Source organism: Saimiri boliviensis, chromosome 9, assembly GCF_048565385.1.
Source record: "Saimiri boliviensis isolate mSaiBol1 chromosome 9, mSaiBol1.pri, whole genome shotgun sequence".
Lineage (NCBI taxonomy): Eukaryota > Metazoa > Chordata > Mammalia > Primates > Cebidae > Saimiri > Saimiri boliviensis.
Genome location: NC_133457.1, coordinates 115,511,483 through 115,535,316, shown reverse-complemented (window position 1 = coordinate 115,535,316; position 23,834 = coordinate 115,511,483). Strand labels below are relative to the sequence as shown.

The following is a 23,834-nucleotide window of genomic DNA, read 5'->3' as shown; positions in this document are numbered from 1 at the left end:
AAAAGGTCAGCATGTCTCTGACCCAGCTCTAAGTGGGAGGCAGGGATTCTAACATGTAGTTCTTTTGGATCGCCTAAGTTAATTAACATATGCAAATGAGTTTTCTCTTTCTGACATTATACCTGACCTTGTGTGCCTTGGCGCTGGTGCTTCAGTTCACATTGAAAAGTAGCAGTCAAAACAAATCGTCTGTCTTACTCCTTCTGGGCATGCTTTGATGTTGCCGTCACTGTAGGGTTAGAATCCCTGGGACTTTGGACAAGATCACTCATGGCATTCAAGTTTATTCTTAGCCTTCTGAGGTTGGTTTTCTGAGGTGTGTGTTTAGTTGGGAATAGTGGTTGTGTTTCAAATGGATTGCATTTTCCTTTTTTTTTTTTTTTTTTTGAGTCAAGGTTTTGCTCTGTCACCCAGGCTGGAAGGTGATCAGGCTCAAGTGATCCTCATGCCTCGGCCTCTTAAGTTGGTGGGGCTGCAGGCATGCCCATGACACCCAGCTAATTTTATTTAATTTTGTAGAGATGAAGTCTCACTATGTTGTCGAGGCTGGTCTCAAACTCCTGCCTCAAGGGATCCTCCTGCCTTGGCCTCCCAAAGTGTGGGGATTACAGGCATGAGCCACCCTTCCCCCCACCGATATCACTAGCTTAGATGGTCCTGTGGCATTTATTTAGCTTCATAGAAGAGATTGATTTATGTCTGTGTTTTTATCCCACTCTGTATTTCTTCATTTGGCATTGGTGTCAGGTCGCTGTTATAATGTGAGCTGACGCAATCTTTCTCTATGCCAGGGGTCCCCAGACTACGGCCGTCAGGCCGCATGTGGCCCCCCCTTTCATTGGTGGTCAGTGAGAGGAGCCCAGGATGCGGATGCGAAGCACGGCGTCGCTCACATACAGCACTACCGGTGACGCGGGACGCACGCGGTCTGCCACTGCGCTGCCCCACATCACCGGAAGCAGTGTGAAATAACAGCAGAAGTAGGAAGAAAGGCAAAACACTATAACCATTACTACACAGGACAGTGGCCCCCATACTCCCCCAAATGTATAACAACATAATGGCCCCTATAACCTCCCTTTGCCCAAAAGTCTCCCCCTGCATTACTACACGCCCTGTTTCCCCTATTATATAAGACCTTGTCTTATATTAATTTTACCCCCAAAAGATGGGGGCTGTCTTATTTTTAGAAGGTGTCTTATAATAGGGGAAACATGCAGCAGTGGGCTTCCCACAGAAGAGGCCCACCGCTGCTGCAGATGTCCAGGACGCTGTATACACAGTGTCACAGGCTGATCACCGCCATCCCTGTATACAGCACTGGAGGCGGTGCTGGGCCTGTGACACTGTACACCGCTGTCTGGGATAGTGGAGGCAGCAGCGCTGGCTGTGAAGGATGTCACACCTTGCATAGTCCGGCCCGCCAACGGTCTGAGGGACAGTGAACTGGCCCCCTGTGTAAAAAGTTTGGGGACCCCTGCTCTATGCTGTGAAGCAGCTGACTATGGAAATGTCTTTCCTTGAAAGTTTGGTAGAACTTCCACACAATCCCCTCTCCGCTCCAATCCGTAGAAGCACAGGAGGAGGCGTAGATTAGGCTGAGATAGCAAAGTCAACATCAGTGACAACCAAAGACTACTCCGTATACGCCACTGTCCCCCACGGTCAGCCCCAGCCGCGTTCCTTACGGTCTTCTCTCCAGGACCCAGTTGGCAGTTCTGCCTCCGACCAGAACAGCCAGGCAAAGGCATTCTTGACCTTCCTTCTGCTATGCACTCATGGCAATTTGGATGGACTCTTCTCAAAAAGATGTCTTTATATCTAATAAGATGTATCACATTTTTAAAAACCATATTATGATTTGGTCATCGATGTTACATATGCAGTTTTCATACTTTAAACCCTTACTACCCAAACTGTGGTACAAAGACCAGAAATGTCCACATCAGCTGGCAGCTTGGTGCACCCCTGCACCGCAGACCTCTTGAATCAGAATCTGCATCTTGATGAGACCCTCCCAAGCCCGGGTGATTAGTATGCACAGGATTCCCAGAGAAGCCCTGAATTTAATGTCAGGAGTTAGTGGCTAGCATGTTAACTACCCTAATTGCAAAAGTGATGAGCATAAGTCATCATTTGGAGAACTACAGCGAATGTAATGTGGTACGACCACATTTCATGTCCATTGACAAGGGTCTCCCGTGCTGTTATCAGTGTGATTTGTTGCCTACATTTGTAATTGGAGGCAATGCTAAACTGCGGTTAGAGGTAGGGAAGATAAAAATGTAATCATTTCCCATGTAAGGTCCTAGACCCCTGAAATTTTATACGCCCCAGATAAAAATCTCTTGATGGCCAGGTGCAGTGGCTAACGCCTGTAATCCCAACACTTTGGGAGGCTGAGAGAGGTGGATTACCTGAAGTCAGGAGTTCAAGACCAGCCTGGCCAACATGGTGAAACCCCATCTCTACTAAAAATACAAATATTAGCCAGTCGTGGTGGCGGGCACCAGTAATCCCAGCTACTGAGGAGGCTGAGGCAGGAGAATCACTTGAACCTGGGAGGTAGCGGTTGCAGTGAGCTGAGATCACGCCACTGCACTCCAGCCTGGGTGACAGTGAGATTCTGTCTAAAAAAAAATAAAAATAAAAAAAACTCCTGACTTGGAACACTGCAGGGCTTCTTGGGCAAGAGAAACCAGTGTGAGGAACCACCCAGTGGCCCTTGACAACAATTCTTGTCACTTTCTGTCATATTTCACTAGCCAAAGTAAGTCATGCCCAAAACAGAGGCTATTGGGACAGGGAAGCATAATTCTCCCCTGAAGTTAGAGCAAATACTTGAGAACAATAAACAATTTACCTTAGGGAGTAGATCTTTAACATCATTTTTCATTGTTACCAGTCTGTTTCTTTTTTTGGAGCGATAGAGTCTTGCTCTCACCCAGGCTGGAGTACAGTGGCGCAGTCTTGGCCCACTGCAACTTCTATCTCCCAAGTTCAAGTGATTCTCCTGCCTCAGCCTCCTGAGTAGCTGGGATTACAGCTTTGCACCACCATGCCTGACTGATTTTTGTATTTTTAGTGGAGACACTGTTTCACCATGTCAGCCAGGCTGGTCTCAAACTCCTGACCTCAAGTGATCCTCCTGCCTCAGCCTCCCAAAGTGCTGGGATTACAGGCATGAGCCACTGTGCCCAGCCTGTTTTCAATCTTTTAATCCAGACTTTGCAGTGTTACCTCTTCCTGGACCATCACCCATCTTACTGAGTCTGCTAAATTTATTGGGGTGAAGTTCAGTTTAATAGTCACCATTGATAGTGTCTATCTTTAGTCCCCTTCTGCTTTTCCGAAGTCTATTGGAATGACTAAAATTTTGCCTCCCAAGGGGACGATATCTGGAAACATCTTTGGTTGTCACAACTAGGGAAGGAAGGGTCCTACTGGCATCTGGTGGGTAGAGGCCAGGGATCCTGCTGAACAGCCTACAGTGCAGAAGGAAGCACCGAACAGTAGAGAATTGCCAATAGTGTTGAGATGAAGAACCCTGGTCTCTTGGTAGCCTCTTTGCGACCTAAGCCTTCCTTTGTAAGCTCCCTTTTTCCTTGTGTTGATCAAGTGCTGTACGCAGTCTCAATTTTTTCTCTTGTTTCTTGAATTGCATACTGTTCACTTGATTTCAGCATTTTGTTAAAAATGAATTTCAGTCTACCAACTTCTTTAAAGCCATTATAGGCTATAGGTTTTGAAATACAAAACTCTTATCTAGTTCTGGAGTTTGTAATCTAATTTTGACAAAAACTGTCCTAAAAGACATTCTAAAACTTCCAAGCTGACATTTTTGAAAAACCGTTTGTGAAGCCATGTTACATGCATAAAATTCTGACTTTTATCTGCATACTGAATTCTCTCATCCATATGAAATGTTTAATGAATTTCACCATGATTTCTATTTTGTCTAATGTTAAAATTGATATTCGTACTTTTTTAAAAGCATTTTTCTAGAATTTCTATTCTGTTCTTATCACTTTGATTTAGGTATCTAAAGAGAATTTAGAGACCTTTTTTTTTCTTAATTTAACTTAAATATATTTTTTAACTTTATTAAAGTAGCGACAGGGTCTCCCTGTGTTGCCCAGACTGGTCTCAAACTTCAACCTTTTGGCCTCAAGCAATCCTCCTGCCTCGGACTCCCAGAATGCTGGGATTACAGGCATGAGCCACAGCACCTGACCTATAATTTAAATCTTTATGAGGGAGATGTGTTACGTTTTTGTTTATAATATTTAGTTAGGCATCTAGTTATCTTATATTTGATGTGATTTTTATTTTGTGCTATCCATGTTTGGTTTTTTTCTTTGAGACTAGTTCTTGTTCTGCCGCATAGGCTAGAGTGCAGTGTTGTAATCAGAGCTCACCTCCTGGGCTCAAGTGATCCTCCTACCTGAGCCTCCCAAATAGCTGGGACTACAATGATATACCACCACACCCAGCTAATCCTTTTTTTTTTTAATTTATTTATTTATTTTTTTTTTTTTGGTGGAGTTAATAGTCTTGGTATGTTGCCCAGGCTGGTTTCAAACTTCTGGACTTCAGTGATCCTCTCAAAGTGTTGGGATTACAGGCGTGAGCCATTGTGCCCAAGTGCTTTAATGGTGGTTTTTTTCTCATCTGAAAGCTCTACTTTGTCCATTGTACTATTTTCTTATATTCCTATGTTACCTTTACCATCACCCTTACTTTTTATTCTGGTGTATGCTTTTTAAGTGTGATGCCAAGTCATGTCAACTATCTCCTCTTCTCACTGAATGCTAATTCAAGTATAAGAGTCTATTAATTACATGAAAGTTGCCAGGAAAATTTTAAAATTTAAAATAAAGATTCTATTAAAACAGTTGCTATAGAACGTTGAAGATCCTGTTTCTGTCTTGCTAGCATCTGCCATTCTGAGGAGGTTTATGCTGATGTGAGCATTTTTCTGCTGATTTTGTTTCTGGAAGCTTCCAGATCTCACCATTTGTAGGCTTCTGAAATTGGACCACCCTGCTTCTAAATAAGAGGCATGTCTGTCTTTAGTGTCGGGAAATAACTCTTCTCTGTGTTATCCTGGACCGTCTAGAATGAGCTTTCATGCCTTACCTGTTGGCATCTTTTCCCTCTTGTCCTTTTGGGAGATTCTTTAGCTGTATCTTTCACTTCTAAGACTTTTTAGTAGATGGTTTTTTGGTTTGGTTTGGTTTTTTTTATGAGAGCAGTTTTCAGTTCACAGCAAAAGTGAACCTAAAGACCAGAAGATACAGATATTTCCAGCCAGATGTGGTGTGGCTCATGCCTGTAATCCCAGCACTTTGGGAGGCTGTGGCGGGCAGATCACGAGGTCAGGAGATCGAGACTATCTGGCTAACACAGTGAAACCCCATCTCTACTAAAAATACAAAAAATTAGCTGGGCATGGTGGTGGATGCCTGTAGTCCCAGCCACTCAGGAGGCTGAGGCAGAAGAATTGCTTAAACCAGGGAGGCGGAGGTTGTAGTGAGCCAAGATTGCACCACTGCACTCCAGCCTAGGCAACAGAGTGAGATTCTGTCTTAAAAACAAAAATGATACAGATATTTCCCATATGCCCCCTGCTCCTACACATGTACAGCCTTCCGCATTACCAACATCCTTCCCCAGAGTCGTGCATTTTTACGATAGATGAACCTGCACCGACACGACATTCTCAACCAAAGACTATAGTTTATAGGAAGGTCCATTGTTGTTTTTGAGACAGGGTCTAGCTTTGTCACCCAGTCCGGAATACAGTGGCACGATCTCGACTGACAACCTGAACCTCCTGGGCTCAGGTGATCTTCCCACCTCAGCCTCCCAGGTAGCTGGAACTACAGGCGTGCACCACCACATCCAGCTAATATTTTGTATTTTTTTGTGTAAAGACAGTTTTGCCATATTGCCCAGGCTGGTCTCGGACTCCTGGGCATGAGTGGTTCACCCACCTCAGCCTCCCAAAGCACTGGGATTACAGGTGTGAGCCACCACACCTACCAAGGTTCACTCTTGGTGTTGTATGTTCTGTGGGTTTGGACAAATGTATGATGACATGTCCACCAATAGCTGTCATTTGACACCCTTTTTTGCTGGTCACCTTATTAGCAGTTTTATTTTGATGTCCATAGTTTTCATTTCTGTAATTTCACGCCCTTCCTTGGCTTTAGTAACTAAGTTATTCTTGAGTTGGGCATCTCCTTCTGGTTCTGGCTTTCCCCGAGCATTTGGTTATTGGGTAAACTAACTTTTATTTAGATAAGATCAGCCTGAAATTGTTGGGCTAGTGGGTAATAGTGAAACCTGGCTGGATGGAAATATTCTGGGTATGTGGTCCTCTGCTGTCCATGGCATCTCCAACTACCAGGCCCTTGTATTCTTTTTCTGACCTTAGCACCCTTTGACCAACAGCTTAGGGAGAGATGCTGTGCTGCTTGCTGGTTGGAAGAAGTGAGAGGGAAGGGGTCAACCTGACCTTTCGCCATGTGGTTCATGAAGCTGCCCGAGATCCCTAGAGCTGGCACTTCTTACCCTGAGCACTTCTATAACCACTGCCATTTTTCCCAAATAGGGTTTGGCCTATAATTTTCTCCATCAATCTGATATGTATGTAATCTGTCCCTTAGGATCTCTGAGCCACCAGTGAATGGCATACATTCTTGTTTCCCAGAATGCTGATGTAGACTTCAGTGTCTTTCTGTCCGGTTATTTGGACAGGAGGAGGCACACCATGTGCTCAGGCTACCATCTTGGTCAAATCTCTGCAGTTCCCTTGACCAAAAGACCCTTAACTTTGACTCCTTATGTGTTTGAAGGAGACAAACCACACAAGTGTGAGTTCTGTGACAAGTGCTTCAGCCGGAAGGACAACCTGACCATGCACATGCGGTGCCACACCAGTGTGAAGCCACACAAGTGTCACCTGTGTGACTACGCTGCCGTGGACAGCAGCAGCCTTAAGAAGCACCTGCGGATCCACTCGGACGAGCGGCCGTACAAATGCCAGCTCTGCCCCTATGCCAGCCGCAACTCCAGCCAGCTCACCGTCCACCTGCGATCCCACACGGGTGAGTCCCTGGCCCGAAAACCTCGGTCTCTTACTTTTTCTTTAATTTCTTAGCCTTCATTCACTTAACAACACAAGAAACTTAAATGATTGGGTGTGGTAGAAGTATAAGAATTTGGAATTTCTGTGATGATCGTGAGGCTTGTCATTTTTCTGTTGCTGGAACAGCTTTTGACAAAATACGACTGACAGCTGGGTTTTATATCGTGACTGTATAGAATCCAGCTGGGGGTAGATACCCACCATAACCACCAGAAAGCCAAGGATGTATCCCAGAGAAGTCAGACCTATAAACTAGATGTTTTAGTAAATGTACACATTGACTGCATGGCTTAATTTGGAAATGTAGCAAGATCAGTTGAGTATAACTAAAAGCACAAACTTGTAATCTTAGGACCTCCTTCCCTCCTTTATGGAACCCCACTGAAATAACAATAGGACTAAGTGATCGTGGCACATAAAAATGGGATTTGAGATGCTCATAATGATGCTCACAAGTTGAAACTTTTCAGTGAATTCCTGGAAAATGGTGAGCAGACAAGAATGTAGTGATGTCTAAAATTGAGTATAGAAAACTGTGTCCCAACAGACAAATGGGAGGCAGCCATACAGTTGGGAGCCAATGTTCCCAGACAATATCCAAGTGCCCCAAGAGCCCTGGGCTTGGAACAAGCATGTAGACAGCCAGGGCCACAAAGCTTGAGGCACTAGCCAAGGCCTATTGGCAAAACTGCCCAACCAACCCAGTAGCAGGTGAAACCCCTGGTATCCATGTCTAATCATTAAACCAGTCTACTCTCCCAAGTATAGTCAACCAAGGATTATGAGTCATTTATAGGAAATGAGTGGAATAAAATGAGCCAAGTCTAATAACTAATCCTGGAAGTAAAGAGTACTGGGGTAATTTTCACATTCTATTTGGCGTCTGCCCACTGACAGAAATGTTGCATCCAAATAGAGACCTATGAAGAGATAATGAGAACAAAGAGGTATGAAATAAAACTAGGATTACTAGCTATAACATTAATTTCTCAGAGATTGTGGGGGAAATTGGGTGAATGAACTGAGAATAATAGCCATTCCTGAAGTCTGGTTTCTGACCAGGTCTAAGAATAAAAGAAAATGGAAATGAGAAGAAAATAGAGTGAAAATTGAAAATCATGTGAGAAATGAAGTCCACAATTCTCAGGGGCCAGGAGAGTAAAAGTGCTCACAAGATTCCAATCAGGATGGAAGGGAGTGGGCAGGGAAGATCTATATCTGAAAATATGTCTTGTAGTATTGGCTCCCAGGAGACAAAGGAACAGTGCCCTCAAAAGTTGGGAAATGATTTTGAACTTAGAATTCTATACCCAGCCAAACTATCTCAAGTATGAGAGCAAAATAGAATGATGTACCAGGACTCAAGACTTTACTCCCAGCCACCATGCTAGTGGAAGTTACTAGAAGATAAATTCTAGCAAAGAAAGGGAGAAAACATCTGGTATGAGATATCTGATATGTGAATATCTGATATGGCTAACTGGGATTGCAGCAAAGAGAAATACCAGGGTGATACTTGTATAGAAGATCAAGAGAAACTAAATCAGAAATTCTAAAAATCCATTTTAAACACTCCTTGTGAAAGTTACAAAATTATGAAAGTGGATGACATCTGAAATTGAGATTCCTTTTTTCAAGAAATAGTCTAATCAAGAAGCAAGCTAAAATATGCCCCAAAATGAGCAGCCTGCATGAAAAGAAAATGATATTGATGGGTAGTTACTCCATCCACTGGCCCAAGTGTGACAGCAGACTTATAAGGAAGTGGTTGTAATCCTGGTGCAGTCTTTGGCTCTGAATATCACATTCCCAGTCACAATTAATTATTTATAGTTGGCTTCTGAACTTGAAATCTGAAAATGATTAAAGTATGAGAATTCACCAGACAGAATGGATTTTTTTTTTTTTTTTTTTTTTTTTTTACTGAAAGAATGCTACTTCTAACATGAGGAGTTAAGTGTGGAGAAGAGGAGTGATTCCTCAAAAATTCTCACAAGCTGATGGAATAAGATGTGAGGCTACTACTCAGCTTAAAAGTGTAAAAGTCACAACCACCAGAAGGCAGGAAGAGGTTGGAGTAAGGATGGGTGTGTAGGAGCAGGAAGAGTTTGGGGAAAGGATGAGGGTATGTAGGATATGATGCTTATCTTTGCTTGCAGTCAACTGACGTTTAAAGCAGCAACCTCCAAAACGACTAAAAACCCTTAGCAATGTCTCCAGGAAATGGGACTCTAAATTAGAGAAGAGACCATGGCTCTTCATTATTCCCTGCTGCCGTAACTATGCATTAATATTATAAGTAAAATTCAGCCTGTAGTTATAAAAGTAAGAAACTTTATACAAGCTGAATAACTGATGTCATATAGATTAAACACTATATTCAGCATGTTCACAGGTCTTAGCTTGATTTGAAGCAGTTTGTAATTTAAATCTCATCTCTTCCACATTCAGTTCTGGGATGTCAAGTTAAATGGGAGTTTAGATTTGCAGCTGAAGAGTCTTCAAGAGTATGGACTTGAGTGCCATAGTTCCTGGGTTCCAAATCCCTGCTGTTTGACCTGAGTCAAGTAACTTGACCTCTCTGAGCCTCAGTTGCCTCATCTGTAAAATGGGGGTAATAGTACCCACTCAGGATTGCTGTGAGGATTGCATTAATATGCACAATAAGAGTTGTCATTAGGAGGTTGTGGGTACTTGAGTTCACAAAACCCAACCATCTCATTGCAGCCAAGTGTGCTGAGGCAGGTTGGGGTGGGAGGGTCTGTTTTGCCTGCCTGTTCTAATGGAAACACACCTTCCATTGCTAGGGGATACCCCCTTCCAGTGCTGGCTCTGTAGCGCCAAGTTCAAAATCAGCTCGGACTTGAAAAGGCACATGATCGTGCACTCGGGGGAGAAGCCTTTCAAGTGCGAGTTCTGTGACGTCCGCTGCACCATGAAGGCGAACCTCAAATCGCACATCCGCATCAAGCACACCTTCAAGTGTCTGCACTGTGCCTTCCAGGGCCGGGACCGGGCTGACCTCCTGGAGCACAGCCGGCTGCACCAGGCCGACCACCCAGAGAAGTGTCCCGAGTGCAGCTACTCCTGCTCCAGCGCGGCCGCCCTGCGCGTGCACAGCAGAGTCCACTGTAAGGACCGCCCCTTCAAGTGTGACTTCTGCAGCTTCGACACGAAGCGGCCCAGCAGCCTGGCCAAGCACATCGACAAGGTGCACAGGGACGAGGCCAAGACGGAGAACTGGGCCCCTCTGGGCAAGGAAGTGCCCAGAGAGAGCAGCTCCCAGCACATGGCCAAGATCCTGACGCAGAGGGCCTTTCGCTGTGAGACCTGTGGCGCCTCCTTCGTCAGGGATGACTCTCTGAGATGCCACAAGAAGCAGCATAGTGATCAGAGTGAGAACAAGAACTCAGACTTGGTCACCTTCCCACCCGAAAGCGGTGCCTCGGGGCAGCTCAGCACCCTGGTCTCTGTGGGGCAGCTCGAGGACCCCCTAGCGCCCAGCCAAGACCTCTAGCTCAGCCGAAGAGGATCATCAGCTGTCAGGACTTCTGACCGGTGCTGTTGCCCAGCGCTCTAAAGGCGAGGCCAGTGACGCAGGCTCTGGGCACCACTTCCAGGGCTGGCTGCTCCCACATCACCGGCCTCCAGAGGCGACGGCTGGGCCAGCAGGGATGAAAGCGAAGCAGTGCTTTGGAGACACTTGTCGCCTTTATCTCTTCCTCCAAGGATTATTGAGCAAGTCGACTTGGTCATTCAAACGTGGGGTCTGCTGAGCCCTGCTGTATCCAATGGGGATAGCTTCTACATCATGGATTCCAAAACTGATCCATCTCCGGTAGAATTATTAAACTAGTTAGATGATATAGAAAAACTGAAGCTCATCTCTAGAGTAGGAAGGGTTAAGGTGAGGAAGTTATATATGAAGGGTCCGGGGTTGCTGGAAAACCTATTTCATAACCTGGGTGATCGTTCTAAGAGTGTTTGCCTTACATGTTTGTGTGGTTTCTTTTACCTGTTGTCTTACAATAAAAAGGCAGACTCGTGCTAGCATGACGTAAGGAACACTCAGTTTTGCAGTCCTCCGTGGACAGTTACGGTGCCAGGGCCTCCATCCCCAACCCCCACCCCATTCAGTAACTTGATTATAAACCCACGCTGGATTTCTCTGCGAGTTCCTACTGTAGTAAAATGAAATGCAGTTTGACCTGGAGGTGGCGCCAAATAGCAAGCTAACTAGCCCAGCCTGTGCTTATTATCTGTTGTGGAATTCAAAACTCTGTTTACTTGTATTTGGAGAGAAAAGTCTGGAGCCCCAGTGGGCCCTGGACTTGGGGATGGGATATGGGATGTGTAGGGCAGCCTCACACCAGCATCTGTTTCATCACAGAAAGCGTGTAGTGTTTGCTGACCTGACCAACTGAAAATCTAGCCTCTTATAGATGGCCCTGTAGGAGGTTATGAAATCTCAGTGGATACGTAACTTTCCCAAAGTTGCTTGGTTTCTACTTCTGGCATCTTTCCTTCAAATGCTGTGTTTTTTAATATAAATTCTTATGTGCCCTCATCAAGCTGAGTATCTCTGGAAGTGAAATAGATTAAGTAGATCCACTGTTCTTGGTAAACTAGGAAAAAAGAATGTAAATTTTTACAGGTTGTGCAGAAGAGACGATTTCCCTTGTGAAATAGAGGAACCTAGTTTATTTTGTTAATGGTGGTGGTTTGGGCAAATCTGACTCCGTTAAGTTTTACATCAGGTGGGTGATGGTGTACTGCTGAATCTCTATTGGAAGAAGAAAAGATTAAAATGATGGCAGAGACCCAGGATAGAATTAGTCTCTTTGGAGATAATGGTTTTGATCCAAAAAGTGTTTGGTTACTGAGTGCTGGTGCTATTGTTACTTTTCTGCTGTTGGTCATGAGTCTGAGCTGCGTTGCTGTTCTAGAAGGTTGTTGACCTTTCAAGGGGGAACCCATAGATTGAAATCACAGAAACGTTCCTTGTACTTCTTGTTATAGCTTTTCAGATAAAAAGGAAAGACATCAGCCTGTTTAGAAGGCTTTTGTTGTTGTTGTTAACAGCTGTGTGGGCTTTAAGGGTTTTAGATCCAAGCTGGTATCACCTACCAAACTCGGACTGCCAATAGAACAGAGGTGAGAAAAAAGGGTGAACCCGATATGAAATACTTCAGGCAATGTCACAGGGGCGTAACGTCTTTTTGCAACGACTCAGCTCTGTGGTTTCGGCACAAAAGCAACCATAGATTGCAAGAAAAAACAATTGTCTGTGTTCCAATAAAACTTTACAAAAACAGGTGGCAGGCTAGATTTGGCCCCACGGTCTTGGAATACAGCAAACCCTCCTGCAGAGGATTTTGCTCTGAACTGGCAAGTGTGACTTGTAAAACACATTAAAAGATACCAAATTTTTTGGCAGAGACACAAATGGGCTTTGCACAAAGCTAAGAATGTAGTTGAAGAAAATAAGGCTGAATGAGTATTATAAAAAATTTGGAAATGTAAAGCAATTTTTGAGAGACTGGTAAGAATTCCAAGATTCAGAAAAGTGGGCTAAGAGGGAAGTCTAGGACCAGCAAACTTCTAGGGTAGGGGTAGTCTTACCTTTCCGTTTCTAGGAAATTAGAAGGTGGCAGTGGGTGGGGTTAAATCATTCAGAAGTGGGGGCTGACCTGTCTAAACCCGCTAGAATGAGACTGAAAATGTACAGGTAATCACCGAATAAAAATGAGGAACAGCCTTAATAAAAAGGGATCGCTGGCAGAACACAGTGGCTCACGCCTGTAATCCCAGCACTATGGGAGGCTGAAGCGGGTAGATCACGAGGTCAGAAGATTGAGACCATCCTGGCCAACATGGTGAAACCCTGTCTCTACTAAAAATACAAAAATGAGCTGGGCGTGGTGGCGCATGCCTGCAATCCCGGCTACTCATGAGGCTGAGGTAGTAGAATCGCTTGAACCAGGGAGCCAGAGATTGCAATGAACCGAGATCGCGCCACAGCACTCCAGCTTGGCAACAGAGCAAGACTCTCAAAAAGACAGCTGACATGGCACAGAGCACAATGGCAATTCTTACACCAGTCTTGATTTGCAGAGCCCTCTGGATCCAGAAGGAAACTTAGTATGTTTACAGTTTGCTTTCACCTGAGCTCCAGGGGTCCACAAACTTTTTCATTAAAGGGCCAGAGAGTAAATGTTTTGAGCTTTGCTGGTCCCACTGGTCATCAGCTCCGTTGCCGCTGCTGTTGCAGCACAGCGGCTCCGACTTGTCCACTGTAATACAGCTGCAGAGAATAGGGAAGGAAATAGGTTTAGCTGTGGGCCAGTAAAACTTTACTTGTAAAATGACATGATTTGGAAGGCCAGTTTGCCAACGTTACCCTGCGTACAAGCAACAAACAGGGTGATTGGTCTTGGATAAAAGATAAGGGAGAAATGTTGAAACAAACTTGTGGCAGCATCAGTAATGAGTGTCTGTGGTCCCAGCTACTTGGGAGACTGAGCCGGGAAGAACTCTTTGAGCCCAGGAGTTCAAGTCCAGCCTAGGTAACAGTGTGACTCCGTCTTTTAAAAAATTCTTTGGGGCCACTTTAAGGAAGGTGTGGCTTCATGCCACAGGTGAGTTTCCAGTTAGGTATTGGGGAAGACTGGATCCTTTTGAACTTTACTCAGATCGGTTTGTAAAACCCTCACTGAAGAGTCCAGAAATCAAAGCAATCTCCTGCCCCCCTGCTTAAGGCTTCTTGCTGCCTTCTAGACACTACAGAACGTGAATATCTTACATGTCCCTGTATTTAACCTCTTCCAAGAAAGCAGATGAGCCTGAATTCAAGTTGCCATCATGACTCAGCCAGGCACTGCACTAAGACTTTACCTGGCTGCCGGTTTCTTTCTCCCAGGTGCTGCCCAGAGCTGAGGTAGGGTGAGGCACTCGCCTGGGATAGGAGACTTAAGGGAGTGCTGGGAACTCAGTCGCCAAAAAATATTTTACTGCACATTGGCAAACGGCGACCTCACGGGTCATCTGCTTTGTTTTCGTAGTTTTGTGGAAAGTTGGCCTGGGGTTAGGGCAAGTCAGGGCTGTGTAAGCAGGATTGGAGCCCATATTTACAGTTCTGACATTCTGTTCATTGTAGGTTTCTTTTGCATTCATTGGTTTTTAAAAAGTTATGGTATTTACCTTGATCCGTTGAGATTTGGGATATCACCTTCAGTGTGTGCCTGAGGCCATGGCCTCTCCCACCACACCTCACCCCGCCCCTTGTTCAAATGCGGAAACTGAAGGATAAGGGGAAGAAACTTCCTAAAACAGAACAATGTGACCCAGTAATAAATCTTGAGTGGGACGGTAACATCCTAAAAAAGCTGTCTCTTTTTTTTTTTTTTTTTTTTTTTTTTGAGATGGAGTTTCACTCATTACCCAGGCTGGAGTGCAATGGCACACTCTTGGCTCACTGAAACCTCTGCCTCCTGGGTTCAAGCGATTCTCCTGCCTCAGCCTACCAAGTAGCTAGAATTATATGCACTCGCCACCACGCCCAGCTAATTTTTTGTATTTTTAGTAGATTCAGGATTTGACTATGTTGGCCAGGCTGGTCTCGAACTCCTGACCTCGTGATCTGCCCGCCTCAGCCTCCCAAACTACTGGGATTACAGGCATGAGCCACTGCACCCAGCCAGAAGCTGCCTCTTTTAAATATTTAACTGACAAATAAAGCCAGCATATATTCAATGTCTATAATTACTAGATGAACAGAGCCACCGCCACCGCTCATGCTGTGCCTTACAACCCAAAATGTGTTCATGTCATAACAAAGATTGCGCCCTTTGATCAGCATCTCCCCATTTCTTCAGCTCCTGGCAACCATCCTTCTACTCTGAGAAGCCACCTGTTAGTTATAAGCTAACACAGTTGAAGATGGGAAACCCCTGCCTTGTTCAGCTAGAGGGATGTCATCTGAGTCTGTCTGCTCTTCTGTAAAATGGGCCGTGCTGGGCATTTGGCCTAATGCTACAATCTACTGACTTAACAGAAGTTGGCTTCTCTCTGTCTCTCCCACCCCCTGACTCCCGCTTGCTTTGTCCCTTTTGTAGAAGGAAGAGGGATAACCAAGACCTGGGTACTGTGGCCTTACCATCAGCAGGGATCATTTCTATCTTCCCATTCCCCACCCCCCATCTTCAACACATAGTCCTAGGTGACACCGTAAGCTCCAACCCAGGAGAGAACGTCATGTCCTTACACTGCTGGAAAGTCGCACATAAGCTGCTGCTCACCTCCCCACCTAGTCACACACCATAGGTCTGCAAAGGACGCTGGGAAGCAGGTTCCTCTGGAGTGGGCTGTGCCAGTTAAAACCTGGAAGGGGAGATGCTGGACCCGTGAGCCTCCTCTGCTCTCTGCACAGGAAGCCAGGCTCAGGGAGGTCGGAGGTATTAATCGCTTTTTCCGTGAGGCACGTGATATGGGTCCTAAAGACGCTGAGGTGTTCCATTGGCAAGCTTGTATCTTATCAGGGCTTCTTGGGGACGGTTTTGCCTGCTCCTTGTGGTTGATGGACCATGACAGGCTTCCAAGGCATTCTAAGGCTCTACTGCAGTGCCTGCTGCAGTCCCCGGGAGCCTCTTTGGTATTTGAAATCTGTCTCTGCGGGGAGGTACAAGGGCACCTCTACTCTTTTTTTTTTTTTTTTTTTTTTTTTTTTGAGGCGAAGTTTCACTCTTGTCGCCCAAGCTGGAATGCAAGGGCAGGATCTCAGCTTACCACAACCTCTGCCTCCCGGGTTCAAGCGATTTTCCTGCCTCAGCCTCCCAAGTAGCTGGGATTACAGGCATGTACCATCATGCCTGGCTAATTTTGTATTTTTAGTAGAGACAGGGTTTCTCCACGTTGGCCAGGCTGGTCTCAAACTCCCAAACTCAGGAACTCCTGACCTCAAGTGATCCACCTGCTTCAGCTTCCCAAAGTGCTGGAATTACAAGTGTGAGCTGCCATGCCGGGCCTTCCACTGGCTTCCTTAATCTTTTTTTTTGTTTTGGGGGTTTTTTTTTTTTTTTTTTTTTTTTTTTTTTTGAGACAGAGTTTAGCTCTTGTTGCCCAGGCTGGAGTGCAATGGCGCAATCTCGGCTCGCTGCAACCGCCACCTCCCAGGTTCAGGTGATTCTCCTGCCTCAGCCTCCCAAGTAGCTGGGAATACAGGCATGTACCACCATACCCGGCTTACTTTGTATCTTAAGTAGAAACGGGGTCTTTCCATGTTGGTCAGGCTGGTCTCAAACTCATGACCTCAGGTGATCCACTCACCTTGGCCTCCCAAAGTGCTGGGATTACAGGCATGAGCCCCTGTGCCCAGCCAGCTTCCTTAATCTCTCACCTTAGTCTAGGGTACGTCCCACTGGCAGAGGTGGGCAGCTCAGGGACAGCTAAGTGTTGAGGCACTTAGAACAAGGTCTTTTTTGCAAGACTGGGGAGATCTATGGTAGGAAGGGAAAACATTTCAAATGTATCATTAGGTTGGAAAAATGTCGCTGGGCTGCCTGTGTGCTGGGGCAAGTATTGTAGGAATGACCAACATTGCATTCCCCCAACATAGGCAGGTTACAAAATTGTAAATTTTGCTTAAATGCTGAACTTTGGTAACCAAACATGGATTTACGTGAGTTTAAGTGGCCACCTGAGCTTGAGAAGCTCAGGAGACGCTCAGGAGACGCTCAGGAGACGCTCAGGAGACGCTCAGGAGACGCTCAGGAGACGCTCAGGAGACGCTCAGGAGACGCTCAGGAGACGCTCAGGAGACGCTCAGGAGACGCTCAGGAGACGCTCAGGAGACGCTCAGGAGACGCTCAGGATCGCATCTTGTTGACTTCTCCACGTGCTGCTGCAGATGCTTCTTTCTTGTGGAGATGGAGTCTTGCTTTGTTGACCAGGCTGGTCTCAACTCCTGGCCTCAAGCTATCCTCCTGCCTTGGCCTCCGAAAGTGCTGATTACAGGTGTGAGCCACTGCACCTAGCCCGCTTGTATTTTAATAGAGATGAAAGTGAAGGCATGAGAAACAGAAGTCTGTCTGAGGTCGAGCAGCTTGTCAGGATTGGAACCCCTGTGTCAGGTCTCCGACATGGAGCCTCTTTCGGGACCCCATTCCCCCTGCTTCCCCGCTTAGGAGACCTGCTTTGAGGCACAGTTCATTGAGTCATGGACCCCTTTGGCAGTTTAGTCAAATTCGTGAATCTGTTTAAAAGAATAAAATGAGGCCGGGCGCGGTGGCTCACACCTGTAATCCCAGCACTTTGGGAGGCCGAAGCGGGAGGCTGAGGCAGATCATTTAAGACCAGGAGTTCGAGACCAGCCTGGCCAACGTGGTGAAACCCTGTTTCTCCTAAAAATACAAAAATTAGCCAGGCATGGTGTCATGTGCCTATAATCTCAGCTACTCAGGAGGCTGATGCACAAGAATCGCTTGAACCAAGGAAGCAGAGGTTGCAGTGAGCTGAAATCACACCACTGCACTCCAACCTGGGTGACAGAGCAACTCTGTCTCCAAAAAAAAAAAAAAAGTCTCTGATATTAAAGGATTTTCTGGGATCCAGTTTTCTTGGGAAAATTTTGACTTGCAGTTGCTTCCATCTTACCCAGAACAAGTAGAACCAGCATTTTATTTTTATTTTTATTTTTATTTTTTATTTTGAGACGGAGTTTCACTCTTGTTACCCAGGCTGGAGTGCAATGGCGCAATCTCGGCTCACTGCAACCTCCGCCTCCTGGGTTCAGGCAATTCTCCTGCCTCAGCCTCCTGAGTAGCTGGGATTACAGGCACATGCCACCATGCCCAGCTAATTTTTTGTATTTTTGGTAGAGATGGGGTTTCACCATGTTGACCAGGATGGTCTCGATCTCTTGACCTTGTGATCCACCCGCCTCGGCCTCCCAAAGTGCTGGGATTACAGGCTTGAGCCACTGCGCCCAGCAGAACCAGCATTTGAATACTTACTACCCCCACATCAAGAAGTACCCTGCAGTGTACCTTTCGGCCAGGTACAGTGGCTCATGTGTGTAATCCCAGCACTTTGGGAAGCTGAGGCAGGAGGATCCCTTGAGCTCAGGAGTTTGAGACCAGCCCGGGTAACATAGTGAGACCTTGTCTCTGTAAAAAATAAAAATAAAATATATAAAAACCCTTGAATTTGGGAAGGATTCTCCAAACAGGGCTCTTTGTAATACCTATTAGTCTTTTTCCCGTAAACTGCTCTTAAGATGGCTCAATCTTCATGTGTTAGTTTGAGTGACAGACATACAGAAAGGAAAGGTACACTTGTCAATCCCTAAATTCTAAAGGCATTGCACTCATGTGCTCTTTCTCACTCTGTGTGATAACGTATTTCTTGAAAGGTCACAAAAGACTGATTTCCCGCTAATGCTTAGCCAACATAAGGAGACCCCATCCCTACAAAAAACTTTAAAAATTAGGTATGGTGGCATGCATCTGTAGTTCTAGCTACGGGAAGCTGACGCAGGAGGATCACTTGAGCCCAGGAGATTGAGGCTTCTATGATGTATGATTGCACCACTGCACTACAGCCTGGGCAAGAGAACTTGTCATGAATGAATGAATGAATGAATGGACAACTCTGGATTTTGAGAAAAACCAAATATCAGTTGTACTTCACTCACCCATCTGCCCCTGGTTGCCAGAAAACAGTTTTTATATCAATGTTTAAAAAAATCAATGATGCAGATGTCATTTAGAATTTTTAATCTTTGAAAGAATTTTTATTCCAGATACTCATTTCTTCATGAATCCTAGCCCAGTCTCTAGCCCAGAGCCATAACTGCTCCACTGCACACCAGGTTGGGCAACAGAGAAAAAGCCTGTTTCCATGTTTCCAAAAAAAAAAAAAATCTAAAAACCATTCTTAGCTCATGCTGGTAGATTACCTAAAACAGGTGGATTACCACTCGGGAAACTGGGTGAAGCATACAAGCGATTGTTCTGTATTACTTCTTAACAACTGCACATGAATCTACAATTATCTCAATAACAATTTGAATTTAACTAACAGGTTGTTGGCTAGAGTTGACCCATAGGCCCTAATTTCCTAACCCCTGCTCTAGCCGGTCAGACAGCTTATGAAATATGGTATTGAATTTTAAACTTTCTTTTTAAAAAAATTTTTTTGTTAATATTTGTAGTTATCTATAGGGTACATGTGATATTCTGTTACATGCATAGAATGAATGTGCCATGTTCTAGTCAGTGTATCTGGGGTGTCCATCACCTTGAGTATCAGTTCTTTTTCTTTCTTTCTTTCTTTTTTTTGAGACAGTCTTACTCTGTTTCCCAGGCTGGAGTTCAGTGGCACGATCTCAGCTCACCGCATCCTCTGCCTCCCGGGTTCCAGCAAGTCTCCTGCCTCAGCCTCCCAAGTAGCTGGGATTACAGGTGTGTGCCACCACGCCCAGCTAATTTTGTATTTTTAGTAGAGACGAGGTTTCACCATCTTGGCCAGGCTGATCTTGAACTCCTGACCTCAGGTGATCCACCCACTTTGGCCTACCAAAGTGCTGGGATTACAGATGTGAGTCACTGCACCTGGCCAAGTATTTATCATTTTTATGTGTTGGGGGCATTTTAAGTCCTCTCTTTTAGCTGCTTTGAAATATACAATACAGGCTGAACACAGTGGCTCATGCCTGTAATCCCAACACTTTGGGAGGCAGAGGCGGGTGGATCACAAGGTCAGGAGTTCAAGACTAGCCTTGCCAACATGGCGAAACCCCCGTCTCTACGAAAAATGCAAAAATTAGCTGGGCATGGTGGCATGCACCTGTAACCCCAGCTACTTGGGAGGCTGAGGCAGGAGAATCACTTGAACCTAGGAGGCAGAGGTTGCAATAAGCTGAAATCACGTCACTGCACTCCAGCCTGGGCAACAAGAGCAAAACTCCATCTCAAAAAAAAAAAAAAAAAAAGAAGGCCATGAAATATACAGTACATTGTAGTTAACTATAGTCACCCTACTCTGCTATTGAACATTGAAATTTATTCCTTCTGTTTGTTTGTATCCATCGACCAACCTCTGTTCACCACCACCCTATTACCCATACACCCTTCCCAGCCTCTGGTATCTATCAATTTACTCTCCATGAGATCAACTGTTTTAGCTCCCACATATGAGTGAGAACATGCATAGTTGTCTTTCTGTGCCTGGCTTATTTCACTTTATATAATGACCTCCAGTTCTACCCATCTTGCTGCAAATAACAGGATTTTATTCTTTTTTATGGCCGAATAGTATTCCATTCTCTATATGTACCACATTTTCTTTATCCATTCATCTATTGATGGACACGTAGGTTGATTTTACCTTTGCATTGTGAATAGTGCTGCAATAAACAGAATTAAACTGCTCATATTTCTCAGATTGTTTTGACATGAACACAATGTTTCAATGTGATTTTTTTTCTGATATGTGCTGCTCCCAAATATTGATTTACATTAAGCTCAAATACAAAGGCCTTTGTCATCTCTCTGTGGGTATATTTAGAGACCAGTGTTCCTCAAGAATATGAGTGATACGAAGTAAATTTACATTTGTCAAATGTTCAGTCCACTACAAAACTCAACACGTCATCTTTCCTAAGTAGGAAAGCCATTTATTTATTTACTTTTATTGTATTGTATTTTATTTTTATATGGAGTCTTACTCTGTCACCCAGGTTCAAGTGATTCTCCTGCCTCAGCCTCCCAAGTAGCTGAGACTACAGGCATGCACCACCATACCCAGCTAATTTTTATATTTTCGGTAGAGACAGGGTTTTACCATGTTGGCCAGGCTGGTCTTAAACTCCTAATTTCAAGTGATCTGCCCACCTCAGCCTCTCAGGGTGCTGGGATTTGCAGACGTGAGCCACTGGGCCTGGCCACAAAAGCCATTTGTAAAAACTACATCTTTAAAACATTTTGTCTTTTAAAATAATGTGTACTTTTTTTTTTTTTAATCAAGCAGTACCTGGGGACATACAGGAAAACATCTCCTGTCACTATCCCTTATTTTTGCTCCCAAAAAGCAGTTAGTAGTGTTAGTAGTGTCTTGTGTATTTGTAAAAGTTTGTGGGGTTTTTTTGAGCTAGTGTCTCACTCCATTGCCCAGGCCGGAGTACAGTGTTGCAATCTCGGCTCACTGCAACCTCCGCCTCCCAGGTTCAAGAGAGTCTCGTGCCTCAGCCTCCCAAGTAGCTGGGATTACAGGCACACACCACCATGCCTGGTTAGTTTTTGTATTTGTGGTGGAGATGGGGTTTCATCGTGTTGGCCGGGCTGGTCTTGAACTCCTGACCTCTAGTGATCCGCCCACCTCAGCCTCCCAAAGTGCTGGGATTACAGGCGTGAGCCACCACACCTGGCTTCTGCTCTCTTTTTCTTCTCTACTACTTCCATCAGCACATGTGCCCCACCTGGGAAGGATGTGCAGCCCAAGGCTCCCGCAAGGGTCACTGCCTGTCACCTTGGAGCTACATTCCCATCTGTCGTAACGCGTTGCCTGTGGCTGTCTCATTAAGGCTGCATGGTTCACTGGCATGGTGGTTCAAGGTAAGAGGATCACTTGAGCCCTGGAGTTTGACACCAGCCTGGGCAACAGAGTGAGACCCCCATCTCTACAAAAAAATTACAAATGAGCTGGGCAGGGTGGCATACACTGGCAGTCCCAGCTACTCGGGAGGTTGAGGTGGGAGGATCACTTTAGGCCAGGAGTTGGAGGCTGTAGTGAGTTATGATTGCACCGTTGCACCCTAGCCTGGGCAGCACAATGAGACCCTGTCTCCCAACAACAACAACAAAAAAGGAACAACACAGGTTTAAACTATGAGTCCAGTTCTGTGTGGATTTTCTTCCTCTTCTGCCACCCTAAGACAGCAAGACCAACCCTTTCTCCTCCTCTTCCTCAGCCCACTCAACGTGAAGATGGCAAGAATGAAGACGTTGATGTGGATCCACTCCCACTTAATGTTCTCAGTACCATTTTCTTTTCCCGAACTTGCACTATTGTGAGAATACAGTAGCTAATACATGTAACATACCAAGTACATGCAGCTGGTGCCCCCGAGCCCTGCACTGTTGGACGGTCAGTGCACTGAGGATGGACAAATGATCTGCTCTTCTTTTCTTTAAAAGCATTCAAGATTTAAGAATTGTTCTTGGATAAACAGACACACATCCCCCAGATCTTTTTCTTCCTCCTCTAGCAATAAAACGTGCTGCTTTTTTTTTTTTTTTTTTTTTTTTTTTTCCTGAGATGGAGTTTTGCTCTTGTTGCCCAGGCTAGAGCACAATGGCACAATCTTGGCTCACGGCCACCTCTGCCTCCCAGGTTCAAGTGATCCTCCTGCCTCAGCCTCCCAAGTAACTGGTATTACAGGCACCTGCCACCACACCCAGCTAATTTTTGTATTTTTTGTACAGGGAAGGTTTAACTATGTTGGCCGGGCTGGTCTCAAACTCCTGACCTCCAGTGATCCAACCACCTCAGTCTCCCAAAGTATTGGGATTACAGGCGTGAGCCACTGTGTCTGGCCAAAACTTACATTTTTATATCCAGTGGACGTGGTTGACTGTTAAAATAATTCCACATTTATTTCATTCGATGACTATTTGCTGCAAATCATAGTCCTTCATCTGGAAAATGAAGACTATAGTAGAGTGAACAAAACATACCCTGACAGAGGTCACCCCAACTGTGCAAAGCAACATCCTATTGCTTGGTGGCCAAGAATGTTAGATGATATATTAGTCAGCTATTGCTAAGATAATGCTGCATAACAAACCACCCCTGAAAGCCCAGGGCCTTACAGCAAGTGCTTATTTTTCTGGCTCATGGCTGAGCAGGGCAGCTCTGTTCTAGGCTTCTGGGTAACAGGGAATGCCTTTAGATTTTAGATTGAAATCAATTCTATTCCCTAGATCACTACATTCTCCCTGGGTCAGTAATGACTGATTTTTCTCATGGCAGATCACAGGAGTGCAAGAGGGCGAGCAAACTGACAAAACAGTAAAGCCCCTGTTTGCCTTATGTCCACACATGTTCCATTGCCTGGAGTAAGTCCAGCATCAGAGGGTGGGGAAATACACTTTGTGTGCAGTGGGAGACCTCTGCAAATTTATGTCACCCAGAGTGCAGACAAATAATCCTATCCCAGGGAAGTAAAAATTTGCACCAATAGTCTTATCCTGGGATCGGCAAAGCATAGTCCAAGGGCTAAGTCTGTCCTTTCACCTGTTTTTGTAAATAGTTTTATTTGAATCTCAGTCTACATGGAGATTGTTGTAGATTCACATGCAGTTGTGAGGAATAATAAAGAACTATCTCTTAAACATTTTGACCAGATTTCCCCACTAGTAATCCACATTTTGTAGAACCCTTGAGCTAGTGGTTTTTAGACTTTTTTTTTTTTTTTTTTTTTTTTTGAGACAAAGTTTCACTCTTGTTACCCAGGCTGGAGTGCAATGGCGCGATCTCGGCTCACCGCAACCTCCGCCTCCTGGGTTCAGGCAATTCTCCTGCCTCAGCCTCCTGAGTAGCTGGGATTACAGGCACGCCCCACCATGCCCAGCTAATTTTTTGTATTTTTAATAGAGACGGGGTTTCACCATGTTGACCAGGATGG

General features: G+C 45.1%; 1 protein-coding gene across 2 annotated transcripts in view; it reads left to right on the top strand.

Moving 5' to 3' along the window:
- The window catches only part of ZFP64 (ZFP64 zinc finger protein), a 110,187-nt gene extending 86,558 nt beyond the window's left edge, over nucleotides 1-23,629 (top strand). For both annotated transcript variants that reach the window (XM_074406665.1, XM_039479670.2), the window contains 2 exons: nucleotides 6,861-7,112; nucleotides 9,961-23,629. In XM_074406665.1, coding sequence (XP_074262766.1) covers nucleotides 6,861-7,112; nucleotides 9,961-10,670 — 962 coding nt within the window. In that variant the 3' untranslated portion in view covers nucleotides 10,671-23,629. The remainder of the gene's footprint in view (nucleotides 1-6,860; nucleotides 7,113-9,960) is intronic.
- The last annotated feature ends 205 nt before the right edge of the window (nucleotides 23,630-23,834 follow it).